Genomic DNA, 24,049 nt, shown 5'->3' with positions numbered 1-24,049 from the left:
AATTTAACCGACAGGAAGACGATGCTATGATATGAAAATGATTAGCTTTTCAGAGCATACACACAAGGTTGGCGCCGGTGGCGACACCTGCAACGTGCTGACATGAGGAAAGTTTCCAACCGTTTTCTCATACACAAACAGCAGTTGACCGGCGTTGCCTGGTGAAACGTTGTTGTGATGCCTCGTGTAAGGAGGAGGAATGCGTACCATCACGTTTCCGACTTTGATAAAGGTCGGATTGCGGTTTATCGTATCGCGATATTGCTGCTCGCGTTGCTCGAGATCCAATGACTGTTAGCAGAATGTGGAATCGGTGGGTTCAGGAGGGTAATACGGAACGCCGTGCTGGATCCCAAAGGCCTCGTATCTCTAGCAGTCGAGATGACAGGCATCTTATCCGCATGGCTGTAACGGATCGTGCAGCCACGTCTCGATCCCTGAGTCAACAGATGGGGACGTTTGTAAGTCAACAACCATCTGCACGAACAGTTCGACGACGTTTGCAGCAGCATGAACTATCAGCTCGGAGACCACGGCTGCGGTTAGCCTTGACGCTGCATAACAGACAGGATCGCCTGCGATGGTGTACTCAACGACGAACCTGGGTGCACGAATGGCAAAACGTCATTTTTTCGGATGAATCCAGATTCTGTTTACAGCATCATGATGGTCGCATCCGTGTTTGGAGACATCGCGGTGAACGCACATTGGAAGCGTGTATTCGTCATCGCCATACTCGGCGTGATGGTATGTGGTGCCATTGGTTACACGTCTCGGTCACCTCTTGTTCGCATTGACGGCACTTTGAACAGTGGACGTTACATTTCAGATGTGTTACGACCCGTGGCTCTACCCTTCATTCGATCCCTGCGAAACCCTACATTTCAACAGGCTAATGCACGATCGCATGCTGCAGGTCCTGTACGGGTCTTTCTGGATACAGAAAATGTTCGACTGCTGCCCTGGCCAGCACATTCTCCAGATCTCTCACCAACTGAAAACGCCTGGTCAATGGTGGCCGAGCAACTGGCTCGCCACAATACGCCAGTCACTACTCTTTGATGATCTGTGGTATCGTGTTGAAGCTGCATGGGCAGCTATACCTGTACACGGCATCCAAGCTCTGTTTGACTCAATGCCCAGGCGTATCAAGGCCGTTATTACAGCCATAGGTGGTTGTTCTGGGTAGTGATTTCTCAGGATCTATGCACCCAAATTGCGTGAAAATGTAATGACATGTCAGTTTTAGTATAATATATTTGTCCAATGAATACCCGTTTATCATCTGCATTTCTTCTTGGTGTAGCAATGTTAATGGCCAGTAGTGTAAGTGATCGAATCGTTCAAGAACTGAATCATGTCGGCCTACAAGTTGAGAATTTGAGAGGTCAAGGTTATAGCAGAGATCCCAGCATGTCTGGAAAGTTTAGTGGCGGACAATTCCGAATAAAACAGCTCCATGCGCTAGCGACTTCTATGCATTGTGCAAGCACATTAACTAAACGTAGCTGTCGTGGAGGTCTGCAGCTTGCTAGTATTCGCAGTATGATGGGAGTTGTAAGTGTTGTTACCAGTTTTGTGCGTGAATCAGCAAAAAGACTGGAACTTGCCAAGCGAGCTACACTCGAAAAAAACTCAGAGGCAAAAAGAGATACGAAGTGTTAGTGATACGTGCTGTCATGAAAGCCCGTCAGTTCAAAGAGCTCTTAGACTACCGTACAGTTTCTCGACGAACTGGACGGAACTTCTGCATCATCAGAAAGTGCAAGTTTTCGGACGTCTATTCAACGATTCGACTTTGTCTTACCTTTGACGGTAACCGCCGCATACATACATACACACATACATTAATCCTTGTTCGATAGATCATGAATACGACATTTCGTAATGATGTAGAACGTGTTACTTAAACATAAGTTTTCTTTACACAAAATAATTACTTTTTTATTACAGTTACTACTTCATAGCTAAGACTTCATCTGGCATTTTCGTATTGGAATTACTGTTCCGCTTACACGGCAACTTCAGCCTGTTGCATTACCTAACCCTTACTGTCAGATGGTAGACAGTATAGTAAGAACACTCTAAATGTACTGAGAAACAAAACATCAAGACATTTTCGAAGAGGGGTGCCGGGTTATAGAACGTTTGGACATCCCAGTGCAGGCACCAAGAAGTACCAAACGTTCAGTTCATCGCTCAGATACTGAAGCAGGGATACTAAAGGTAAAATAAATCATTAATAAATACACACGCTTTTTTGCTTAATGCAGCATTTCTTCCTTTTCTGTTATGTCCGTTCGAGCTCGAGAATAGTGCCGTGTTTTGTTTCAGATTGAATGTATTTCTTCCTTTCATCGATTTTGTATTGGGACAATTAAGAAGGCGCTTTTCAAGAACAGAGCACTCTGCAGTTCTCGAACTGTTCACCCTCACACTATGAGAACCGTAAAAACAGAAAATCTGAACTCGGTAGTGGCAGCGTGTTTACAACAGTGACTTGCTTCCTCCTCTCTCATTGTTAGGATAAATACCTCTTTGGAAGGAGCCTTGGAGAGACAGGGAACTTCCTTCCCCCCCCAATCAGCGACAGAGGCGCATCAAGAGACAAACGAGTTATGCCCAAATACGAAAATTACAAATGTAGTGTGCAGCACAGCTTCTCTTCGCTCCAACTAATAAAATCGTACCTTCGCACAATGACGGAAGACGGGTTGAACAGTTTGGCTTGCATTTATAATCACCCGGATGTGTATAACCGGCAGCCTGCAACCTGTCGAAATCATTGCGAGAAGTTATCTGTAGACATTCGCTGTACGTTAAATGAGCAAAATATAATGTTGTGTGTGGTTTTAGTGTTTTATTGTTTACCTCGACAAAGGCTACCATCAGCTGGGTTAAGTCCCTTCCAAACCAAAATCCTGGATCCGTGACTGAGCGCCACTATCATCTGGTGGTATTTCCTGAAACATGTATCAACGGAAATGTATTCTATTTGTCGCAGTTTCCATCGACCGATAAAGATTGGGAAGCGAAGGCGTTTGAAATCAGATGGCGGTTTCCTACCTGTCTGGGGGCAGTTGATAGTAAACACGTCTACGTTATTCCACCACGCGATGCTAGAACTTTTATTTCTTCAACTACAAGCAGTTTCACAGTCAAGTGCTTTTTGCCATTGCTGATGCTCATTATGAACTAATTTACTTTCAGTATACCACAAATGGATGTGTATCTGACGGTGGTGTAATGAAGAATACGGATTTCAAAAAGAAACTTCCGAATGGAAATTTGAAACTACCTCCACCATATGAAGCGAATGAATACACACTATGTTACGTATTTGCCAGAGATGAGGCTTTTCCATTACGTACTTCATGAAACCATTCAACAAAAATCAACTGAACAGAGAACGAAGGATTTACAATTATCGAGTGTCACGTGCCAGATGGATTGTGGGAAACGTATCTGGAAGAATAACTGCAAGATTCAGAGTGCTAAAGATTCAAATCGGTTTGATTCTGGTTCAAATGGCTCTGAGCACTATGGGAATTAACATCTTCGGTCATCAGTCCCCTACAACTTAGAACTACTTAAACCTAACGAACCTAAGGACATCACACACATCCATTCCTGAGGCAGGATTCGAACCTGCGACCGTAGCAGTCGCGCGGTTCCTGACTGAAGCGCCTAGAACCGCTCGGCCACCGCTTGATTCTGGACAACATCTTTTTAACCGTAATGACTTTTTGTACGCTTCACAATTTATGACGCAGAAACGGTACAGGCACGTACTCGCCTTCGGACTGCTTTGATAGGAAAAATTGCGACAGAGGAGTGACCGGAACAGGATGTCATTGCGACTTACTAGGGCTGCAAAGAATTCGAGCTATGTCCAAAGCTTCTGCTCAGCAAGTTCCAGAAGTTTATGTGCAATACTTCAATGATGCCGGCAGCGTGCCTTGGTGAAACAGTTTAGCATCCACAAGCGTAGGCCTACATGACGACCGTAGCTATACATCTCTTCTCATTTGTTATAGCCGGCTGCGGTGGCCGTGTGGTCCTAGGCACTTCAGTCCGAAACCACGTGACTGCTACGGTCGCAGGTTCGAATCCCGCCTCGGGCATGGATGTGTCTGATGTTCAAAAAATGGTTCAAATGGCTCTGAGCACTATGGGACTTAACATCTGTGGTCATCAGTCCCCTAGAACTTAGAACTACTTAAACCCAACCAACCTAAGGACATCACACACATCCATGCCCGAGGCAGGATTCGAACCTGCGACCGCAGCAGTCCCGCGGTTCCGCACTGATCGCCTAGAACCGCTAGACCACCGCGGCCGGCGTGTTAGGTTTAAGTAGTTCTAAGTTCTAGGGGACTGATGACCTCAGATGTTGAATCCCATATTGCTCAGAGCCATTTGAATCATTTTGTTATATTTTGTACTACAATACTTGTAAAAGCTATCATTAAAGATAAAAATAAATAATATTATCTCTAAATCACTCTCTCTTCATTCCTATATTTCAACTAATTTTATTACAACCACGCAGTGACCATGACAAATGCTAGTTGCTTCGTAATTTCCTCGTCGAGCTGGCTGTTAAAGTGTTAAGTCCTTTAGAAATGGTCAGTTCGTAATTTCCTCATCTCACTAAACGAACTGACAGTTAACAAGAAATGAGGCTCAGCATAGTCCTTTAAAAACAAAAGGTTACTTAAACACCACAGCTGTGTTGTATATATTTGTTCTCTTGTACTTACCGACACTAAAGAATTTTCCACTTTACTGTACTGTTTCATAAAAGCAGATCTCAAGTTGCGAATTTTTTTAACTTGGTCCTTTGTTGCTGCAGCGACCACTTCCTTAACTTTTACGAGCAGCTGCTCGAAACATTTCTCTCTTTTTAATTTATCATGATAATCCTTAGATTTCATTTTCCACAGCGATTCCTGTTCACGGAATAATTCGAGAAACTCAAGTGCAAAATCTTTATTCCAAGTGGCCATGGTCATCCTTAAACCATACAGCAAGGCGACAAAAAACAAACTGATGTAATCAGCGCTACATTGTCGAAGTATCGCCGATTGTCAGTTATAGAACGCTGTTGTTTATAAGCAAATAGATCGCTGCCAACCAACCACAGGCGTCTAAAGCTAGCGGAGCATCCCTCATTTCGCTAGCTTTACACGCCTGTCAACCAATCCGGCAGCGATATTATAAGCACGAATCGCATGCGATGCATCAGAGTGCCTGGGATTTACATGCGATCAGCGACAGATCGCTGTGATTTGCTCACACACGTGCGATCTACAAAGCAAGTGGTTCCCCATGCGACGGATTGCTGCGATCCGTCGCCCGTGTGTGCGGCCCTAGCAAGTTGCGTTGCCATGACAACGGTGGAGTCGTTTGTTGTCCGACGCGGTCGCTATGGATTCGGGGACTGGAGGAGTTTGCTCGTCTTCATAGCGAGCGAAGTGTGCTGCAGTTCAAACAGTTTGATGTGTGGTACATGCGTATGAAAATGGCTGGAATAAGGTTTGTATAGCATTATATCCGGTTTCATGTTACGTGATGCATCCAAACAAGTAGTTATACACCACAGCAATAAACGAGTGTTCAACTACTTACGCGTACATTCTGCACTCGATGTGTGCCGAATATTTAAATACCTCACCTAATATTTTGTTGGTGAAGGTATACTTTTGACGTTGAACGAGATTAGCTGGTAAAGCGTTTCAGGTAGAACATTAATGTACAATGATTTACAATACATTATGACTTACAGTTCCAGAGATTAAAAAAATACAGTTTTATTACATAATATTATGTTGTACCTAAGTGATCCTAATTCTAGTTTACTTTGTAACACTAATTTATAATGTTAGCTTCTCTTAAAGTAGTACCAGTACATAAAATTTGTCACTCAGAGGGTGAACTTTTGCTCACTTTCTGCTCATGTAATGAGCCAGACAAAGGTGATGAGGAAAACTGGGTATTATAATCTTCCAGTCAACAATACTTTAAATTAGAATGACACGAGGAAGAATCATCACATTTTAAACAGAAATCTCACGCAACACTTACACCCATTTTCAAAGTTTGATGTTGTTCAGTCTAAAATGCTATGATATTTCATTCAGTTTAGCAATGCATCGAAACATACTTAATACAAAGGCTTATCAAAAGTGTGCCTTGTCGTAATACAGTTTGAAGTGAGTCATATTGATAATGTTTCCTTACCCATCATTACTTCTGCTAATTTTCATTCAACCTCACTAAACGTTCTGCTATCAACTCCTGTCATAAGGGAGAATGTGGTAGACTACATTATGGGACGAATCAAAATTCAGGCCAACTACATTAGCTTATACCAGAGTTGTAGTTTTGTAAAATAAGGTAGATCAATACAGTAACTAGCTCTCATTAATGATAGGTAACTTATGGTTTGGCATAGTTTGTTTACACTTAAAAGATCACAGTTACTGGTATATGATTAAAGTAGTGTCTTTGAAAAAATTTTTGACAGACCACAATCAGCTTTCTATATACAGAACCGGTAAAATGAAGATTTGTTTAATATAAACATTATAATTACTACTTAATGTACATCCCTGAGTCTCATCCTATAAGCACCCACCAGTCTCTACTACTTGTACTGATACAGGTCAGTAATTTTTTTGTTTGTAATAACAACTCCTTATGCCATTGAGAAATAAAAACTTCTTATTTTTTAGCAACTGTATTGAGATTTATGCAATGAGATGGAAACTAATTTTCCATAAACAGTAACAACCGAGGCTTGTTTTAGTAAAAATTAAAACTTTTTGCATGGAATATGAAGTTTCAGAATTTTAAAACTTTCCTATATTCTGTTCCATAGTTGTTTAAGTTTAAGTCAATCAGCAACATTTAAAAAGACTCACAGTGACATTAAACTGTTAGTTTATAGTGATGACATATGGTTAGACAAGGATGTTACAGAAGATAAAAGGGAGATATTAGACAACAGTGGGCAGTGTGAGGATGATGTCATGGATAGAGTATCTCATTTTAGCACTAGGCTTGAGAAATTCATAGCCTTGGCCAAGTAATATATTGAGGCATTGCAGGCTTGAGTAGCACTGTATGACAAGAAGAGTGCTGTTGAGTTTTTTTCAAGTCAGAGGATGAGCAGAGAGTAGTGCCCAACAGATTTGTTTGTGGACATAATCTGTGGGCTATTTGCAGAAGAATAAAGACAGGAAGAAGTTGTTGGTATATGTGTTGAGAGATTCTTTGGTGGGGCAGGTATGTTTGGCGCAGTTTGCAAGCATGTAGGGAAGAGAGTGTCTGATGTGGAGGGATGGCAGCTGTCAAAGTAGAGTTAGTGTTGCTTATTGGTTGGCTTTAAATGGACTGAGTATGTGAATATGAATTAAGTTAAGAAACAGGAGGAGTTCTTCTCCCCCTGAGTCAGTACCACAATGATAACATCAATAAACATGTGTCTAAGTCACACTTTGCCCTCAAATCCGTGCTGGGAATGTTACTGTGGTGAACAAACCAAAGGTGGGCAATTCTAATCGTTTTCTGCATACAGTGTCTCTCAAGTCCTTTTTTAGAAATCTGTTAGCAACCGCATGATATAGTTTAAAATATTTCTTCTTGAAAACTTGCATACTGGTGGAAATACTTTCTTGTATATTTTTAAATTCTCTATTTTGGCACAGGATTCAGTTGGCCAGTAAAGTAGTTACCAACCTGTGGTACATGGGACATGCATTTGCTTTTTGTGTTTACAAATAAGTTTTCATGTTTACCTTTTATTGAATTATATCAAACCTCAAGATATAACAATCAAGTTCCACAATTTAAAATTGATGACTAGTTGGGCATAAACACATGTACTGATATTAGGCTGGCTGTAAAATTATGTACACTGAATCAACTGAAACGAAATCTACTTGTGGTATGTTTTACATTGAGAAATTACATTTACAGGGCACTTAATACACCATGGCTTGATGCCTTCACTGATGCTCATGCTGGAATTTATACATTCAGTCATTGTATTACTATGGCTGATATTAATGGTGATGGAGACTATAAACTTATTATTGCTGATTTGGGCACAGGTTCCTCCAACATACGTCTCAAGGTCTGTACACTTCAAGTGAGTGACACCTTAGTGCCCAGAGGTGATAGTGGTTGTGTGTGTGTGTGTGTGTGTGTGTGTGTGTGTGTGTGTGTGTGCGTGTGTATTTTATTCTATATGTGAAGGAGGACTCTGTCCATTACCTTAGTCTATGTTTTGAATGTACTCTTCAATATGCCTGTCTGACACTCAACTTCTCCTCTTCGTGTCAAGTAGTAATCTGTTTCATTTTATTATTCCGTCCCACATTTCCCATTGTTTGAGTGTGTCACATGATTTTGTGTTAGTGAAATGTGTAGTGATAGCCGTTTTCAGGGTGTGATGTAAGTGTAAGACACTATATTATTTTATAGATCCTATACAAGCTTAACTCTGGAACAATGAGTCAGTGATGCAAGCATGCAGTGTGGTTAAGCATGGCATCTGTTTTGTTATCAAAATTACAGTTCTGTAAAATACTGATAATTAAATTTAGTGGCATCTAATTATGAAATGTTCAAAATTTATTAAAGGTCACATCTAATCTCTAGATGTAAGTAATCTTAAGCTGGCTTTCCAGAAAGGACAGTGATTTTAGCTACAGTTATCAGCTGTTTGTGTTCATCCAGTTGAGTCCTCTGTCAAATATCATTCTGCACATGTACAACATTCTTACTGATACTGGATGCACCATGCATGTGTCTGACTAGCAGTTGTTCCTTGCCAGCTGATGCTGCTATCACTTGAACAAGTTTATATCAGCAGTAGGTTGGTGGTCGTAACATTCTGTCTGATCATTGTATATGGACTGTACATTCTTGGGTCACAGAATGCTAATTTATTATAAAGCAATAGTGTTGTACATAAATGAGTTCTACATTACAGTAAAAGACTCAAAATTGTTGTTAGGAACTCGTATGCAAAATGAAAGAAGACTGCTATGAGGAAAGGTGGAGGTTTAGCTTTGTAATTTTAATTTTATATTTAATTTTTTTTTTCATTTCTATTGCAAATGGAAGCTTGTAACACATCAGGAGTGATCAGTCTAATATACTGTAATAAAATCTACATTTACATAAATACTCTGCAAACAGTTATAAAGTGCATGGCAGAGGATACTTCACATTTTACCAGAAATTAGGGTTTCCTCTCATTCCAGTCACACATGGAGTGTGGGAAGAATGATTGCTTAAACTCCTCTGTAGGCAGAGTAAATAGTCTAATCATATGTTCACAGCCCTTATGGGAATGATACATAGGAGACAGTTGTATAGTGATAGATTCCTCACTTAATACTGATTCTTGAAGTTTTCTAAGCAGGATTTTGTGATATAGTTTTTCATGGCACTCTCCCTTGGATCAATTAAATGTGTAACTGTTGGTGCTGTCACTCTTTGCATATTCTCATCATACCCTGTTAGTCCTCTTTGGTATATGTCACAAGTACTTGAGCAATATTTTAATATGGGGTGCAAAAGTGATTCATAAGCAGTCTCCAACATTTGCATCTTTATCTGTACTCTGCAAGTCACTGCAAAGTGCCTGTCAGAGGGTATGCCCATTGTACCAGTGTTAAGGGTTTCTTCCCATTCCATTCATGTGTGTAGTGTGGGAAGAATGATTGTTTCAAAGCATCTGTGTGTATTGTAATTATTCTAATATTATCCTCATGATACCTTTGTGAGCAATATGTAGGGGGTTGCAGTATATTCCTAGAGTCATCATTTAAAGCTGTGTTAATTGACTTTCTCAGAGTAGTTTATGTCTGCCTTCAAGAGTCTGCCAGTACAGGTCCCTCATATCTCTGTGACACTCTCCCACAGATTAAACACACCTATGACCACTTGTGCTGCCCTTCTCTGTAAATGTTCAATATCCCCTGTTAATACTTTTTGGTACAGGTCCCACACGCTTGAGCAGTATTCCAGAGCTGGTTGCACAAGTGATTTGTAAGCAATCTCCTTTATAGACTGATTGCACATCCCCAATGTTTTACCAATAAACCAAAGTCTACCATCTCGTCTGCCTTACCCTGCCTTACCCCTGACTGAGCCATGTGATCATTCCATTTCATATCCCAACAAAGTGTTAAACCCAGGTGTTTGTATGACTTGGCTGATTCCAACAGTGACCCCACAATTGTACATATTTGAAAATTTAAAGCAAGTTGCCAATCTTTGCACCACTTTGAAATCTCATCAATATCTAACTGAATATTTCTGCAGCTTCTTTCAGACAGTATTTCGTTATAGATAACTGCATTGTCTCCAAAAAATCTGAGGTTACTATTAATATTGTCTGCAAGGTTATTAATATATAACATGAGCAGCAAGGGTCCCAGCACACTACTGTGGGCACAAACAAAGTTACTTCTAGATCTGACGATGACTCTCCATCTGAGATAAGATGCTGCGTCCTCCCTACAAAAAATCCTCAGTCCAATCACAAATTTCACTTATACCCCATATGACCGTACTTTCAATAGTAAGTGTGATATTGAGTTAAATGCTTTTCTGAAATCAAAGACTACTTCATCTAGCTGCCTGTCTTGAAAAGTGCAAATTGGTTTCACATCTTTGATGTTTACGGAGTTCATGCTGGTTGGCATGGAGGAGGTGATGCAGGTCATTCTGTTTAAGATACCTTATTATATCTGAGCTGAGAATATGTTCTAAGATTCTACAAGAAATTGATGCCAAGGATATTAGAGAGTAGTTTTGTGGATCACTTCTACTATCATTCTTGTATATGGGTGTGACCTGTGCCTTTTTCCAAGAACTGGGCACAGTTTTTTGTTCTAGAGATCTGTGATAGATTATAGTTAGAGGAGGGGCTTCCTCACAGTGAATTACGTATGGAATCTGAGGGACTCTACCAGGCCCTGGAGTTTTGTTCACTTTTAATGATTTTAGCTGTTTCTCAACACCACTGACACTAATATATATTACTCTCATCTTTTCAGTGGTACAGTGAAGAAATTGGGGCAATTCTTGGACTGGACACTAACGTTGGTGCCACTAACATCCTTTATATACCACCAAAATGTCTTTGAGTTTTGTGAAAGATCGTTTGACAATATTCTGTTGTGGTCATCACTGAAGGCTTCACACATTGTTCTCTTGGCAGCCAAACGCATTCATCATCTGTCTGTCTGTAGGCCTATCCTTTGTTTTACACCTATTAGTCTGCTCTGTAGAATGACTGTATCTTAGAAGTGTACTACCAATGAAATGGGTCACCTGCATTACCTACAGTTGACCCTGTGCTGTCATTGCATTTCATGTAGCTACAACTGCTGCACTTAGGTATATTTCTATGAGTTGACTGATTCCAGTTGTAACTCATTGATACTATACTCATAGAATACAACAGTTATGCATTTTATGATGACCACAAGTTCACATTTTTAAATAATTAAAGCAGGTTGTTGTTCATTGCACTATTTTGGAACCTTATCAAGAACTTACTGAAAATTTATACAGCTTTTTGCAGATAGTGCATCATTATAGATAAGTACATCATCTGGAAAAAATTCATGGAGAAGGTCATTCTCTTCGAGATACTTCATTATATTTGAAGTGATCTGTGGTATGTTATGGTTAGGAGAGGGCCTAACTCATTCACAAACTTTTATAGAATGTGACAAGTATTCAACTGGATCCTGAGGCCTTATTCTATTTTAGAGACTTCATCTGTTTCTTAACACTATGGTAGTTGTTGAAGGTTCCATTTCAGATTCAGATTCTCTTTGATCCATTTAGCATTTGTACATGCAATAGACTTTTACTTATTGTTATTACAAAATACATATTTATGTTATTTACAGTGTTGTATTTGACATTTCTAAAAATTCTTCCAAAGAATAAGATTGGTTATCTAGCAAGAAGCTATGCAGTTTTTCCTTAAATGATTTGATTGGCATGTCTGTGATGTGTTTCCACAGTTTATTACATATTTTTATTGCCATGTTGGTATGACTGTTGTTTGTTTTTGCTAGTCTGTTTTGTGTTAAGAGCAGCATAGTACTTGTTCTTGTATTATAATCATGTCTTTGATTTGTTTACACTTAAATTTGATAGTTCAATGTATATGTAATTAACAATTTCTAGAATATGTTAATTAATTGCAGTTAAGATCTTATACTTAGTGAACAAAAGCTTTCAATGAATTATGATATCGGCTCTTTCCATTACTCTAATTGCCTTTTTCTAAATAACAAGAACTTTTTTTTCCTTTTTCCCCAGAGTATTAATCTGTATTTTAAATAGATTGAAAAGAGGTAAATTACGCTGTCCTTACATATTCAAAGGTGACACATAACATCAGTCTCTTCAGCAAGTACGTCACTCTTGCTAACATAACTGTTACTTATTCTACATCAGTGTTCCATGTTAGCTTGTTGTCAAGTGTATTGCCTAAAAATTTTACATTTTGTTTATCCATTTTTGCAGTCTTCGATAGACAGAATTACATATTCTGCATCTTATTTATATTTAATTTGCACTGAACCAGGATGCTGCACTTCCTTTCACCAGATTCATTCTTCAAATACATGGTTTATTTACTGACAGAAAAGTGGTATCATCTATGCACATATATGTCTTTACATTTGTATTAACTGGTAATTCATTTATTTCTACCAGAAATAGAAGAAGTCCTAATTTTGATCCCTGCGGCACTCCAACTGTTCTCCCGAACTTACCATTGCCTTTCTTTTATTGAGGTATGATTACATTAGTTTTAGAATTTTGCCACAAATTCTATATTATTCTAGTTTGGAGTGCAAAACATGGTGGTCAACACAGTTGAAGACCTTACTCAGATCACAGAAGGTTACCTATGTATGTGCATGGTCCTCAAATGCTGATAAAATGTCTCTGACTAAGAGTGTGTAGATGATCTTTCATTCCTGTAACGAAACTGTTATGTACTTAACATCCTGTTCAGTTCTAGCTACTCATACATTTGTTTATACATGCTACTTTGAAAGACTTTGCTTAGTAGTGGGAGTAGTGAATCTGGCCTGTAGTTCACAAGTTCAGATTTTTGCTTCCCTCCTTACGGACTAGAGTCATCTTGAATAATTTGATGGGATCAGGAAAAAGATCCTCTTTAAGACCCAAGTTTATACAGTATTTTAATGAAGCTACAATGTAATGTATTATTTCTTTCAGGAGGTTGTTTGACATATGAACAACATCTGTATGATATAAATTTTTCAAGTCTTTAACAGTTTCAAGAACTTCCTCTTAATCTACCTCCATAAAGCTGCTTAATGGAGGTCTGCCCTGATCATGATTTAAGTTTGTGTTCTTAAGAAAATCCATATATGTTTCATTAGGCTTTCTTATTAACTTTCTGATTTACAAAGTATTGGTTCAATATATCTGCTGGTATTGGAACTTTGTTACCAGAGTTTCTGACTACACCTTTAACGTTATTAACTACTGAGCAGGCCGTTTTTATTATTTTTTATGAATTTAGTGTTGGATGTTTGTAGTCAATTGTAATTCTTTCTTGTACACTTTCTTGACAACTTTTTGCAGATTCTTAATTTAATGAGAATTATTGACTTCGCTTAGGCATTTTAACAGGAGTATTTTATTCTTTAGATTCGCTGTACCGTAGTTTTCCCTTTTTTGTTAAATCTTTATTCTTTGGAACAGAACGAGCATTTAAGATACTAATTAAATAATTGTGGAAGGTCTCATAAAAAAGTTTGGCATTGAAACCACATCTTACAAATAATTTGTCCCCATCTCTTATGCTCAGCATGTGCACCAGTTTTTTCAGATTGAATTTTGTTAGATTAAAGTGTTTTTAGACCTAGTTAACTTTTGTTGGAACTTGATCCTGTCCACTTTTATAAAATGTTTTAACTCTACTGTTAACATGTTGTTATCTGAGAAAATAAATTCTTTCACCCTGGTGGAATACATATCATGAGGACAGTCAAAAAGACGTTATCTAGGGATACTTTTAGTCTAGTAGCTTTTGAATTAATGTAATGGAAATTGTGCTGCCATAGGACAGTTAGTAACTTTTTTACTCTAGGTTTGTCACAAGTTAAATCAAAGCTTGAATTTAGATCCCCCACTTCCATTTTTGTTACATATTCTTCCAACTTTGTTATGTAGCAGAGTACCTGGTCTAAGTTACCTAAAAAAGTACATCCATCTTAATCAGGGCTATGGTAGATACATGCTAAAATAACTTTCATTACATCACATATGATACCCATAATTCTGAAGTGTTTCCCAACACATTCACAGCTGAGATCAATTGCTCTAAGGTCTGTTTCACTGAAAACATGGATTACATTACCACCATTTTGGTACTGGGATGTGCAGAAGCTGCTCCTGTATTTATAACCTTATGGTTTATAGTACCATATTCTATTTATTCCTGTTTAAGCCAATGTTCAGATAAACAGAGGAAAGAATACTTATTTTGTGTTGGTAATTCCTCCAATACTTCAACTTTCCTTTCAAGGCCCTGAATGTTTAAAAAAGGAAGTTGCTGTGACTTATCTGTAAGTTTGTAGGCTGATTTGTCATGTTCTTATTCTTTTCTAGGTCCGTGGACATAAAAAAATCATCACTGTGTAAAATACAGAGTCCGCCAGAAAAATGTATACCCTCTTTGTCAGGCTCTATCAAGATACCGATATTGCCGTTCGATTTGAGTTATGAATGTATTGTAGTGTGGTCTTTGGCTCAACAGATGCTAGTACTTTTATCTTGGTATTGAGAAAACAAGATGGCTGGAGCATGCTTGACATTTGAGCAACGAAAATGTATTGTGAAGTGGTATTTCAAGTTTGTTAATGCCGTTGAAGTGCAATGTTAGTGGAGGTGGGAATTTGAAACAGAACTGCCAACGCATCTAACAATTAAATGCATCATTGACAAGTTTGAATTGCTTGGAACAATTTGTGATATTCACAAAGAAAGATTAGGAAGACAGCAAATAACTACAAGTCCTGCTTCATCGGCTCTCGTTTTAGAAATGTTTTTTAATTCTCCACAGAAGTCTGCTATGTAATGTGCACATGAAGTGGGGGTTAGCAGTACAAGAATTCTGAAAGCTGCAAAGTGGAAGATTTTCATTCCACAATTACTGCGTGCGATTAATGATGATGATCCTGATCGCAGAATGCAATTTCACGAATGGTATCAGCAAATGGTAGCTGATGATGAACAATTTGTGATGACGGTAGTGGGGAATGATGAGGCACAATTTAAACTTAATAGAACCATGAATCAATGTAATAGTGTGTACTGGGCACCAGAAAATCTGCATGTTTTTGTGGATAAAGTGGTGAATCTACCAGAGGTTCATGTGTGATGTGGACTATCATCTAGGGGCTTAGTAGGACCCTTTTTCTTTGATGCTATGTCACTGGAGAAGTGTACACGGAAATGTTACATACTTCAATTTTGCCAGGTATAAGTGCACCTTGTGGAGCTGATGAAGAGGTCTTCTACCAACAGGACAGGGTGCCACTACACTAACACCTAGCCGTGCGAGCTTTCCTGGTTGACAATTTTCTGGGGCATTGGATTGGATGAAGAGGGCCCATTGAGTTCCCTCCACAGTCACCAGGTCTAACACCTATGGACTTTTACTTGTGGGGAACTGTGAAAGATAATGTCTATCAAAGTAAGCCACACATGCTTTAGGAACTTCGCCAGGAGATTACAGTGACAAGTGCAGCTGTAACATTGACTGACGTAGTTGTGGCAACTGCTTGTCATTCTGTTATGTGTATAGCCACCAACGGTGACCATTTTGAACATTTAAAGTAACCATGTGCTAAACTGAAGGTTGTACAACTTGTGTGATCAATTATTAAATTTAAAATAAACACAGAAGTAACACTTTTCATTCTGTAAAGGGTGTACATTTTTCTGCCGGACTCTGGAGAAGTAGACCTTTTAATATAATCCTGTGGCTCCTCCTTAAGCTGTGTCATCCTGATGCTACTGTTGTTGGTAGTTCTGCTGCTGCTAGTGTTGCTAGTGTTTTCATGATTCTTTGTACAGTAGTCTTCTTTGCTTCTCCTACTGGTGTTATGGCTGTCGTTGTTGGTATTTGACCTGCTGCTGTTGCTGATGGTTCTGCTGCTCCTACTGATGATGATTTTAATGTTTGTGTTGATGCTTCTGTTTGTATTGATGTTGTTTTCATTGCTGTTGCTTCTGTTGTTGTTGTTGTTGTTAGTATTTGTGCTGGTGTTAGTGTTGTTGATGGGGAGGTGTTGGTGTTGTTGATGCTGTTAAAGATTTTGGTGATGGTACTGGTACTGCTTTCAGTGGTTCAAAAAGGCCTCATGGTTTGCTCTTCTGATAGCCAAATAGCCGATTTTTATTTGGGCATTGTTAGTCAATGAAATCTTTCCATCAGTTTAGCAATTAATTAACTGAAAATTCAGTGTGATTAGTAAATTTAATATTTGGGTGTAATTAAAGCATATGCCTGTGCCTTCTCTCAACAATGACATAACTGATTCAGTTCAGACATGAAGAAAAAAGAAGCTTTTGAAATGTGAAGCTACAGAAGAATGCATAAGATTAAATTGCCAGATAACTAATGAAGATGTTCTGAATCAAATTGAGGAGAAAAGAAATTGAAGGCAGATATTGACTATAAGAAGTTATTAGTTAATCAGATACATCCTGAGGCACCAAGGAAATCATCAGTTTGGTAATGTAGGGAAGTGTGAGAGGAAAAAATTGTAGGTGGAGACCAGTGCTTGATTACAGCAAGCAGTTTCAGATAGACAGACTGTAGCCTGTTATATAAATATGAGATGATTGCACATGATAGACTAGTGTGGAGAGCTGCATAAACCAGTCTTTGGACTGAAGACCACAATAACAGCATTTAACTGCTAAGCATAATATTAGGTTGGTGGACAAGTTCGTAATGTTTTTGTTTTGCATGCTGCTATTCTGGTTGCTATGGGTTTATTTATCAATTGTTATTTTTTATTGGTAGTTCACTGTTTCAATTTGAGTTTACATATTAACATTTTGTCATTTGGATATAGTGAGTGGAGCTATGGATGCTAGAAAAGAAAGTACCAAGTGAAGAAATTGGAACATTTCTGACATTTTCTTTGGTTTGAGTTCAGTGGAGGGGTGACAACAGTGGAGGCAGTCAGAAACATTTGATCCTGTATGGGGATAATGGACAGAATGCTGAAAGAAATTGGTTTTCTCATTTTGAGAAGGATTGCTTTCACATTAGTGACTCTCTACATTCAGGAAGACCACTGGTGCTTGATAAAGATCATTTAAACACATTAATTCATAATGTTCCACATTGCTGTACTTGAGATTTAGCAGTTGTGATGAACAGTATCATTCCACCATTGAGCAACATTTGCATGCTGTGGAGAAGGTTCAAAAATCGGGTGTATGGGTACAACATGCTTTAAGCCAGAATCACAAAAATGAGTGTGTGGCCACATGTGCACCTCTGCTTGCTCGCCATCTATTGGCTTGTGGACAACACCAACCTTTCCTATCCTGTGTCATTACTGGTGATGAGAAATGGTGTCTTTAGACCAACATAAGGAAAGAAAGGAACAGTTGAGCCAGAATAAACTAGCAACTCCTTGTCAACGACCTGCATGCATTCGCAGAAGATAGTGTTACACATCCGTTTGAACAGAGATAGTGTGCGCTACTACAAATTACTTCCTCAATGTGTAACCATCACTGCTGACATTTATTGTCAACAATTGAGATGTCTTGCAGAGGCAGTCCAAGAACAATGACCAAGAAGTCTGTGCAAAGTGATGCTACTCTATGATAATACCCACCTACATTCTGTTAGACTGACAAAAAACACTATACAGAAGTTGGATTGGGAAGTCATTCTGCACCCACCTTATTCACCTGATCTTGGACCCTCCGATGTTCACCTTATCCGCTCCGTATAAAACAGCTTTCAAGAAACTCCCTTCCCAGATGAAAATGCGCTCCAAACGTGGTTCGATGAGTTCTTCGCTTCAAATCCATGTGGTTTCTACAGTCACAGAATTGAAAGTTACCCCAGCATTAACAGACTGTTGTAACTAGTGAAGAGGAATATACACTGAAGTGCCAAAGAAACTGGTATAGGCAAGCGTATTCAAATACAGAGATATGTAAACAGGCAGAATACAGCAGGACCTATATAAGACAACAAGTCTGGCACATTCCTTAGATTGGTTACTGCTGATATATGGCAGATTACCTCGATTTAAGTGAGTTTGAACATGGTGTTATAGTCGGTACATGAGCGATGGGACACAGCATCTCTGAGGTAGTGAAGAAGTTGGGATTTTCCTGTACAACCATTTCAAGAATGTACCATGAATATCAGGAATCTGGTAAAACATCAGATCTCTGACATTGCTGCAGCCGGAGAAAGGTCCTACAAGAATAGGACCAATGACGACTGAAGAGATTCATTCAGTGTGACAGAAGTGCAACCCTTCCACAAATTGCTGCAGATTTCAATGCTAGGCCGCCAACAAGTGTCAGTGTGCAAACCATTCAATGAAACATCATTGGTATGGGCTTTCGGAGCTGAAGGCCCACTTGTATACTCTTGATGACTGCATGACACAAAGCTTTACACCTTGCCTCAGCCTGTCAAGACTGAGATTGAACTGCTGATGACTGCAAACATTTTGCCTGATTGGATGAGTCTCATTTCAAGTTGTATCAAGTGGATGGATGTGTATAGGTATGGTCACAACCTCATGAATCCGTGGACCCTTCATGTCAGCAGGGGACTGTTCAAACTGGTGGAGGCTCCTTGGTAATGGTGTGGGGTATGTGCAGTTGGAGTGATACGGGAGCCTTGAGACATGTAGATATGACTCTGACAGGTGACATGTACGTAAGCATCCTGTCTGATCACCTGCATCCATTCATGTCCATTGTGTATTCTGATGGACTTGGGCAATTCCAGCAAGACAATGTGACACCCCACACGTCCAGAATTCCTACAGAGTGGCTCCAGGAACACTCTTCTGAGTTTAAACACCTCTGCTGGCCACCAAACTCCAGACATGAACATTATTGAGCATGTCTGGGATGCCTTACAACATGCTGTACAGAAGAGGTCTGCACCCCTCATATTCTTACAGAATTATAGACAGTCCTGCAGGATTCAAGGTGTCAATTCCCTCCAGCACTATTTCAGTCATTAGTCGAGTCCATGCCATTTCATGTTGCAGCACTTCTGCATGCTTGCGGGGGCCTTACAAAATATTAGGCTGGTGCACCAGTTTCTTTGGCTCTTCAGTGTATCATTGATGACTTAAAGTCTCTGTTATGTGTATCTCTTTGTTCAAATAAAATGGCAGATTGTACACTTGTAATAAGTAGAGCAGTAGATTCATAATCAATTCATAAGGACAGCCCTTTACAACTTGTTCCCTTGTAAATAAAATAACATGTTCATTTACTTTTTAGGAAACTTCTCAGTTTTTCTTATTTCTAATTATGTTTGTATTCTTTCTTCAGAATACTGATCAACATATTTTTCCTGATATATAAAACCCAATTTTCCTTTTTCTATTAACATAGTAAAAAATATTTGCTATGCATTTACGGTTCCTTGTTGCTAAACTTTTTATGTCATTCATAGAACAGGTGCCTTGCCATACCACAACTGTGGACGGTACTGATGTGCCGTTGACATTCTGGAAAATAAGACTGCCCATGGCATTTTACCTGATGCACATCTCTCAAAAAGTTGCTTCCAATAAAGGTTTCAGCACAGTCCAGTCACAATCACTTGTGGTACTGCGTATTCTGTGCTCACCACTCTGGTTCCCTTAATTTTATATGTGGACGTAATATGAACACTCTTAGAAACTGTGTTAGTCTCACTGCTAGTATATTTATGCGTCCTACTGAATTGTCTTGTGATATCTTTCCAATCAGTTCTCTTGCCATTGCGCAATTCTTATAATGTGTCAGTCACTCTGTATATCAATTTTGTGTTTGGTGCTACTAGTCATGTGTTTCAAATAAATGTATCCTAATATAGATATAAAACTATTGATGACGACTCATGTATATTGTGTATGCAATATGAGTAAATGGACCCTGTGTTGTTGAAAATATTCAAACAGAAACATGAGGAGGAGAAAGAAAAATATTACTAGTAGCAATTCAAACAGAAGTTGTTCTTGCTCAGTCAGCTCCTATGTTAACAACAACAAGGAGTATCAGTTTCATTGAGTCTGTAGCCCTTGGTTTAGTTTTTGATGAGTCAAAGGTAAATTGAGACACGTACTTTTCAGGACTTGGTGATACTGTGATGGCTTTCAGGTATCTGATGAGCAGAGTCAAAGATTATTTCCCTTGTCTGGGTTGAAACCAGAACTTACTTCCTATTGAATCTATTATATTTATCTTTCATAGAAAGTTGTTATCTCTTGAGTGTTCATTTCCATAGTGAAAACCCACAATGAGTTTTCATAAGAGTAAATATCAACTTAATCAGTAATACAGTTCTGTGATTGTGTTCCCTTTCAGTTGAAAATTTAAGCTGTAAATTTCAATCAGTCCAGGTGACAAAAACTATGGATAGGCATCTACAGGTTGAAGTGGACTTCTCTGAAGTTCACTATTCACCCTGGTGTTATCTGCCCACTTCCTCATTGGATCTTCCTGGAAAAAATAAAATAAAAATAAAAAAAGGAGCTGTATTGTTTTCCGCATACAGCACCATAGATGTAGCAAGACTCATGCCCCAAACTAGCAGTTCAGCTAGTCAATGATTGTCCCAACCCATGATATACACCCACTCTCGAACTTTTAACTGCAAACCCATCTCCATCCTAAGTTTAATAGGTCACAGTCATCCATCATGTTCTGTTTTGTGCTTCAGTGACTACTAGCCTTTCTAGTCAGGCAGGAAATATGTAACTATTGTAAGAAAATATAAAATAATAATAATGAACATTGGACATTTTTGTCAAATCAGGGTTAAAGCAAGGGTTCAAGCTCAAAATCCATTCCAGATTAAATATCGATTCAGTCTCTACCCAGTGCTGTTCACTTCAGAATTAACACAAACTTTTTCTTTCCCTCCTTTTAAACAAATCAGTTCCCTCAATCAAGCATTGCCATGAGACTTAAAACATATACAGCAATGCTAAAAGTACAGTTAATGGACATCTAATAATTATTTCACAAATCTCCCCATGTTAAGAAGAGCTGCTCTCCAAAATTGTTGGTGGGATTTTTTTTTTCTTTTTTTTTTTTGACTGAGGAGATCATTTATGGCACCTTCTGTTAGTTGATGATTCTCAGTGAATTGCAATTATTAACATACCATTTCTGCAAATAAAGGAATGAGATTGCATTTCAAAATTTCAAAATAGCAAGCAAGCCCACCTTCATCCAAAGATTTATGCAGTATCTAACCCAAAACATACCACAGTGAATGAATTACCTCAATAACATTTTTGTCATACATGTGAACAAGCAATATCACATCAATAATGTGTGGATCATCTTCTCCAAACTACATGAGACAAGTCTAAAATGTAATTCAGAGAAGTTTAAATTCTTTGAAGTACATGTAGAACATCTAGATCACATTCTTATTTGGACAAGCCTACCGTCAACACTGTGCCGTTTAGAAGCTACAGATGCATTAAAAAAAAAATCAGTACAAAGATGTGCAGTAATGATGGTCTACAGAATGTGATGCAGTGTTCCTTATGCTTAAGGTGACTGTCCAATCTCCTTCTCATCTAATAACATGTGAAACCAGCAAAAAAACTGGTTATCATGGAAGATACATTCTGGCATGGAATAGGCATCATTTTAGCATATAAAAACATTTCCATTAGTGATCAATTAAAATTGTATGTCAAAGGCAGTAAATGAAGCTTTACTCCCATATTGAAAAATATGCATTGATATTTGTATATGTAGTAATGAAGTCTCTCACCTCCTCCTGAACCGTGGACCTTGTCGTTGGTGGGGAGGCTTGTGTGCCTCAGTAATACAGATAGCTGTACTGTAGGTGCAACCACAATGGAGGGGTATCTGTATCTGTTGAGAGGCCAGACAGATGCGTGGATCCTGATGAGGGGCAGCAGCTTTTTCAGCAGTTGCAGCACAACAGTCTGGATGATTGACTAATCTGGCTTCGTAACATTAAACAAAATGGCCTAGCTGTGCTGGTACTGCGAACGACTGAAAGCAAGGGGAAACTACAGCCATAATTTTTCCCAATGGCATGCAGCTTTACTGTGTGGTTAAATGATGATGGCATCCTCTTGAGTAAAATATTCTGGAGGTAAAATAGTCCCCCATTCAGTCTCCAGGTGGGGACTACTCAGAAGAACGGCATTATCAGGAGATTGTTGGAGTGTGGAATGTCAGAGCCCTCAATCGGGTAGGCAGGGTAGGATATTTAAAAAGAGAAATGAATAGTTTAAAGTTAGATATAGAGGGAATTAGTGAAGTTCGATGGCAGGAGGAACAAGACTTCTGGTCAGGTGAATACAGGGTTATAAATACAAAATCAAATAGGGGTAATGCAGGAGAAGGTTTAAAAATGAATAGAAAAATAGGAGCGCAGGTAAGCTACTACGAACAGCATAGTTAACGCGTTATTGTAGCCAAGATAGACATGAAGCCCGTGCCTACCACAGTAGTACAAGTTTATACGCCAACTAGCTCCGCAGATGATGAAGTGATTGAAGAAATGTATGATGAGATAAAAGAAATTATTCAGATAGTGAAGGGAGATGAAAGTTTAATAGTCATGGGGGTTCAAATTGCTCTGAGCACTATGGGACTTAACATCTATGGTCATCAGTCCCCTAGAACTTGGAACTACTTAAACTTAACTAACCTAAGGACAGCACACAACAAGTCATGGGGGACTGGAATTCAATAGTAGGTAAAGGAAGTGAAGGAAAAGTAGTGGCTGAACAAGGGATGGGGATAAGGAATGAAAGAGGAGGCCACCTGGTACAATTTTGCACAGAAAATAACTTAATCATAGCTAACACTTAGTTTAAGAATCATGAAAGAATGCTGTATATGTGGAAGAGGCCTGGAGATACTCAAAGCTTGCAGATAGATTATACAATGGTAAGAGAGGGATTTAGGAACAGGATTTTAAATTGTAAGACATTTCCAGGAGCAGATGTGGACTCTGACCTCAATCTATTGGTTATCTATTGGTTATGAACTGTAGATTAAAACTGAAGAAACTGCAAAACATATTCGATATGTATATTGAGCAAGCAGTAAAGGAAACAAAAGAAAAATTTGGAGTAGGTATTAAAATCCAGGGAGAAGAAATAAAAACTTTGAGGTATGCTGATGACATTGTAATTCTGTCAGAGACAGCAAAGGACTTGGAAGACCAGTTAAACAGAATGGACAGTGTCTTGAAAGGAGGATATAAGATGAACATCAACAAAAACAAAACGAGGATAATAGAATGTAGTCGAATTAAGTCAGGTGATGCTGAGGGAATTAGATTAGGAAATGAGACACTTAAAGTAGTAAATGAGTTTTGCTGTTTGGGAAGCAAAATAACTGATGATGGTCAAAGTAGAGGGGATATAAAATGTAGACTGGTAATGGCAAGGAAAGTGTTTCTGAAGAAGAGAATTTTGTTAACATTAGGTATAGATTTAAGCATCAGGAAGTCGTTTCTGAAACTATTTGTATAGAGTGTCCATGTATGGACGTGAAACATGGACAATAAATAGTTTAGACAAGAAAAGAATAGAAGCATTTGAAATGTGGTGGTACAGGAGAATGCTGGAGATCAGATGAGTAGATCACGTAACTAATGAGGAGGTACTGAACAGAACTGGGGAGAAGAGGAATTTGTGGCACAACTTGACTAGAAGAAGGGATTTGTTGGTAGGAAAATATCTAAGTCATC

General features: G+C 38.8%; 1 protein-coding gene across 1 annotated transcript in view; it reads left to right on the top strand.

The window, feature by feature from the left end:
* The first annotated feature begins 5,451 nt into the window (after window positions 1-5,451).
* LOC124789866 (Bardet-Biedl syndrome 1 protein homolog) overlaps window positions 5,452-24,049 on the top strand; it is a 115,861-nt gene continuing 97,263 nt past the window's right edge. Inside the window, exons 1-2 of the mRNA XM_047257378.1 lie at window positions 5,452-5,538; window positions 7,984-8,140. Of these exons, the coding sequence (XP_047113334.1) occupies window positions 5,513-5,538; window positions 7,984-8,140 (183 nt within the window). The 5' untranslated portion in view covers window positions 5,452-5,512. The remainder of the gene's footprint in view (window positions 5,539-7,983; window positions 8,141-24,049) is intronic.

This window comes from Schistocerca piceifrons, chromosome 3 (genome assembly GCF_021461385.2).
Source record: "Schistocerca piceifrons isolate TAMUIC-IGC-003096 chromosome 3, iqSchPice1.1, whole genome shotgun sequence".
Taxonomy (NCBI): domain Eukaryota; kingdom Metazoa; phylum Arthropoda; class Insecta; order Orthoptera; family Acrididae; genus Schistocerca; species Schistocerca piceifrons.
This window is presented reverse-complemented; position numbering and strand designations above follow the sequence as displayed.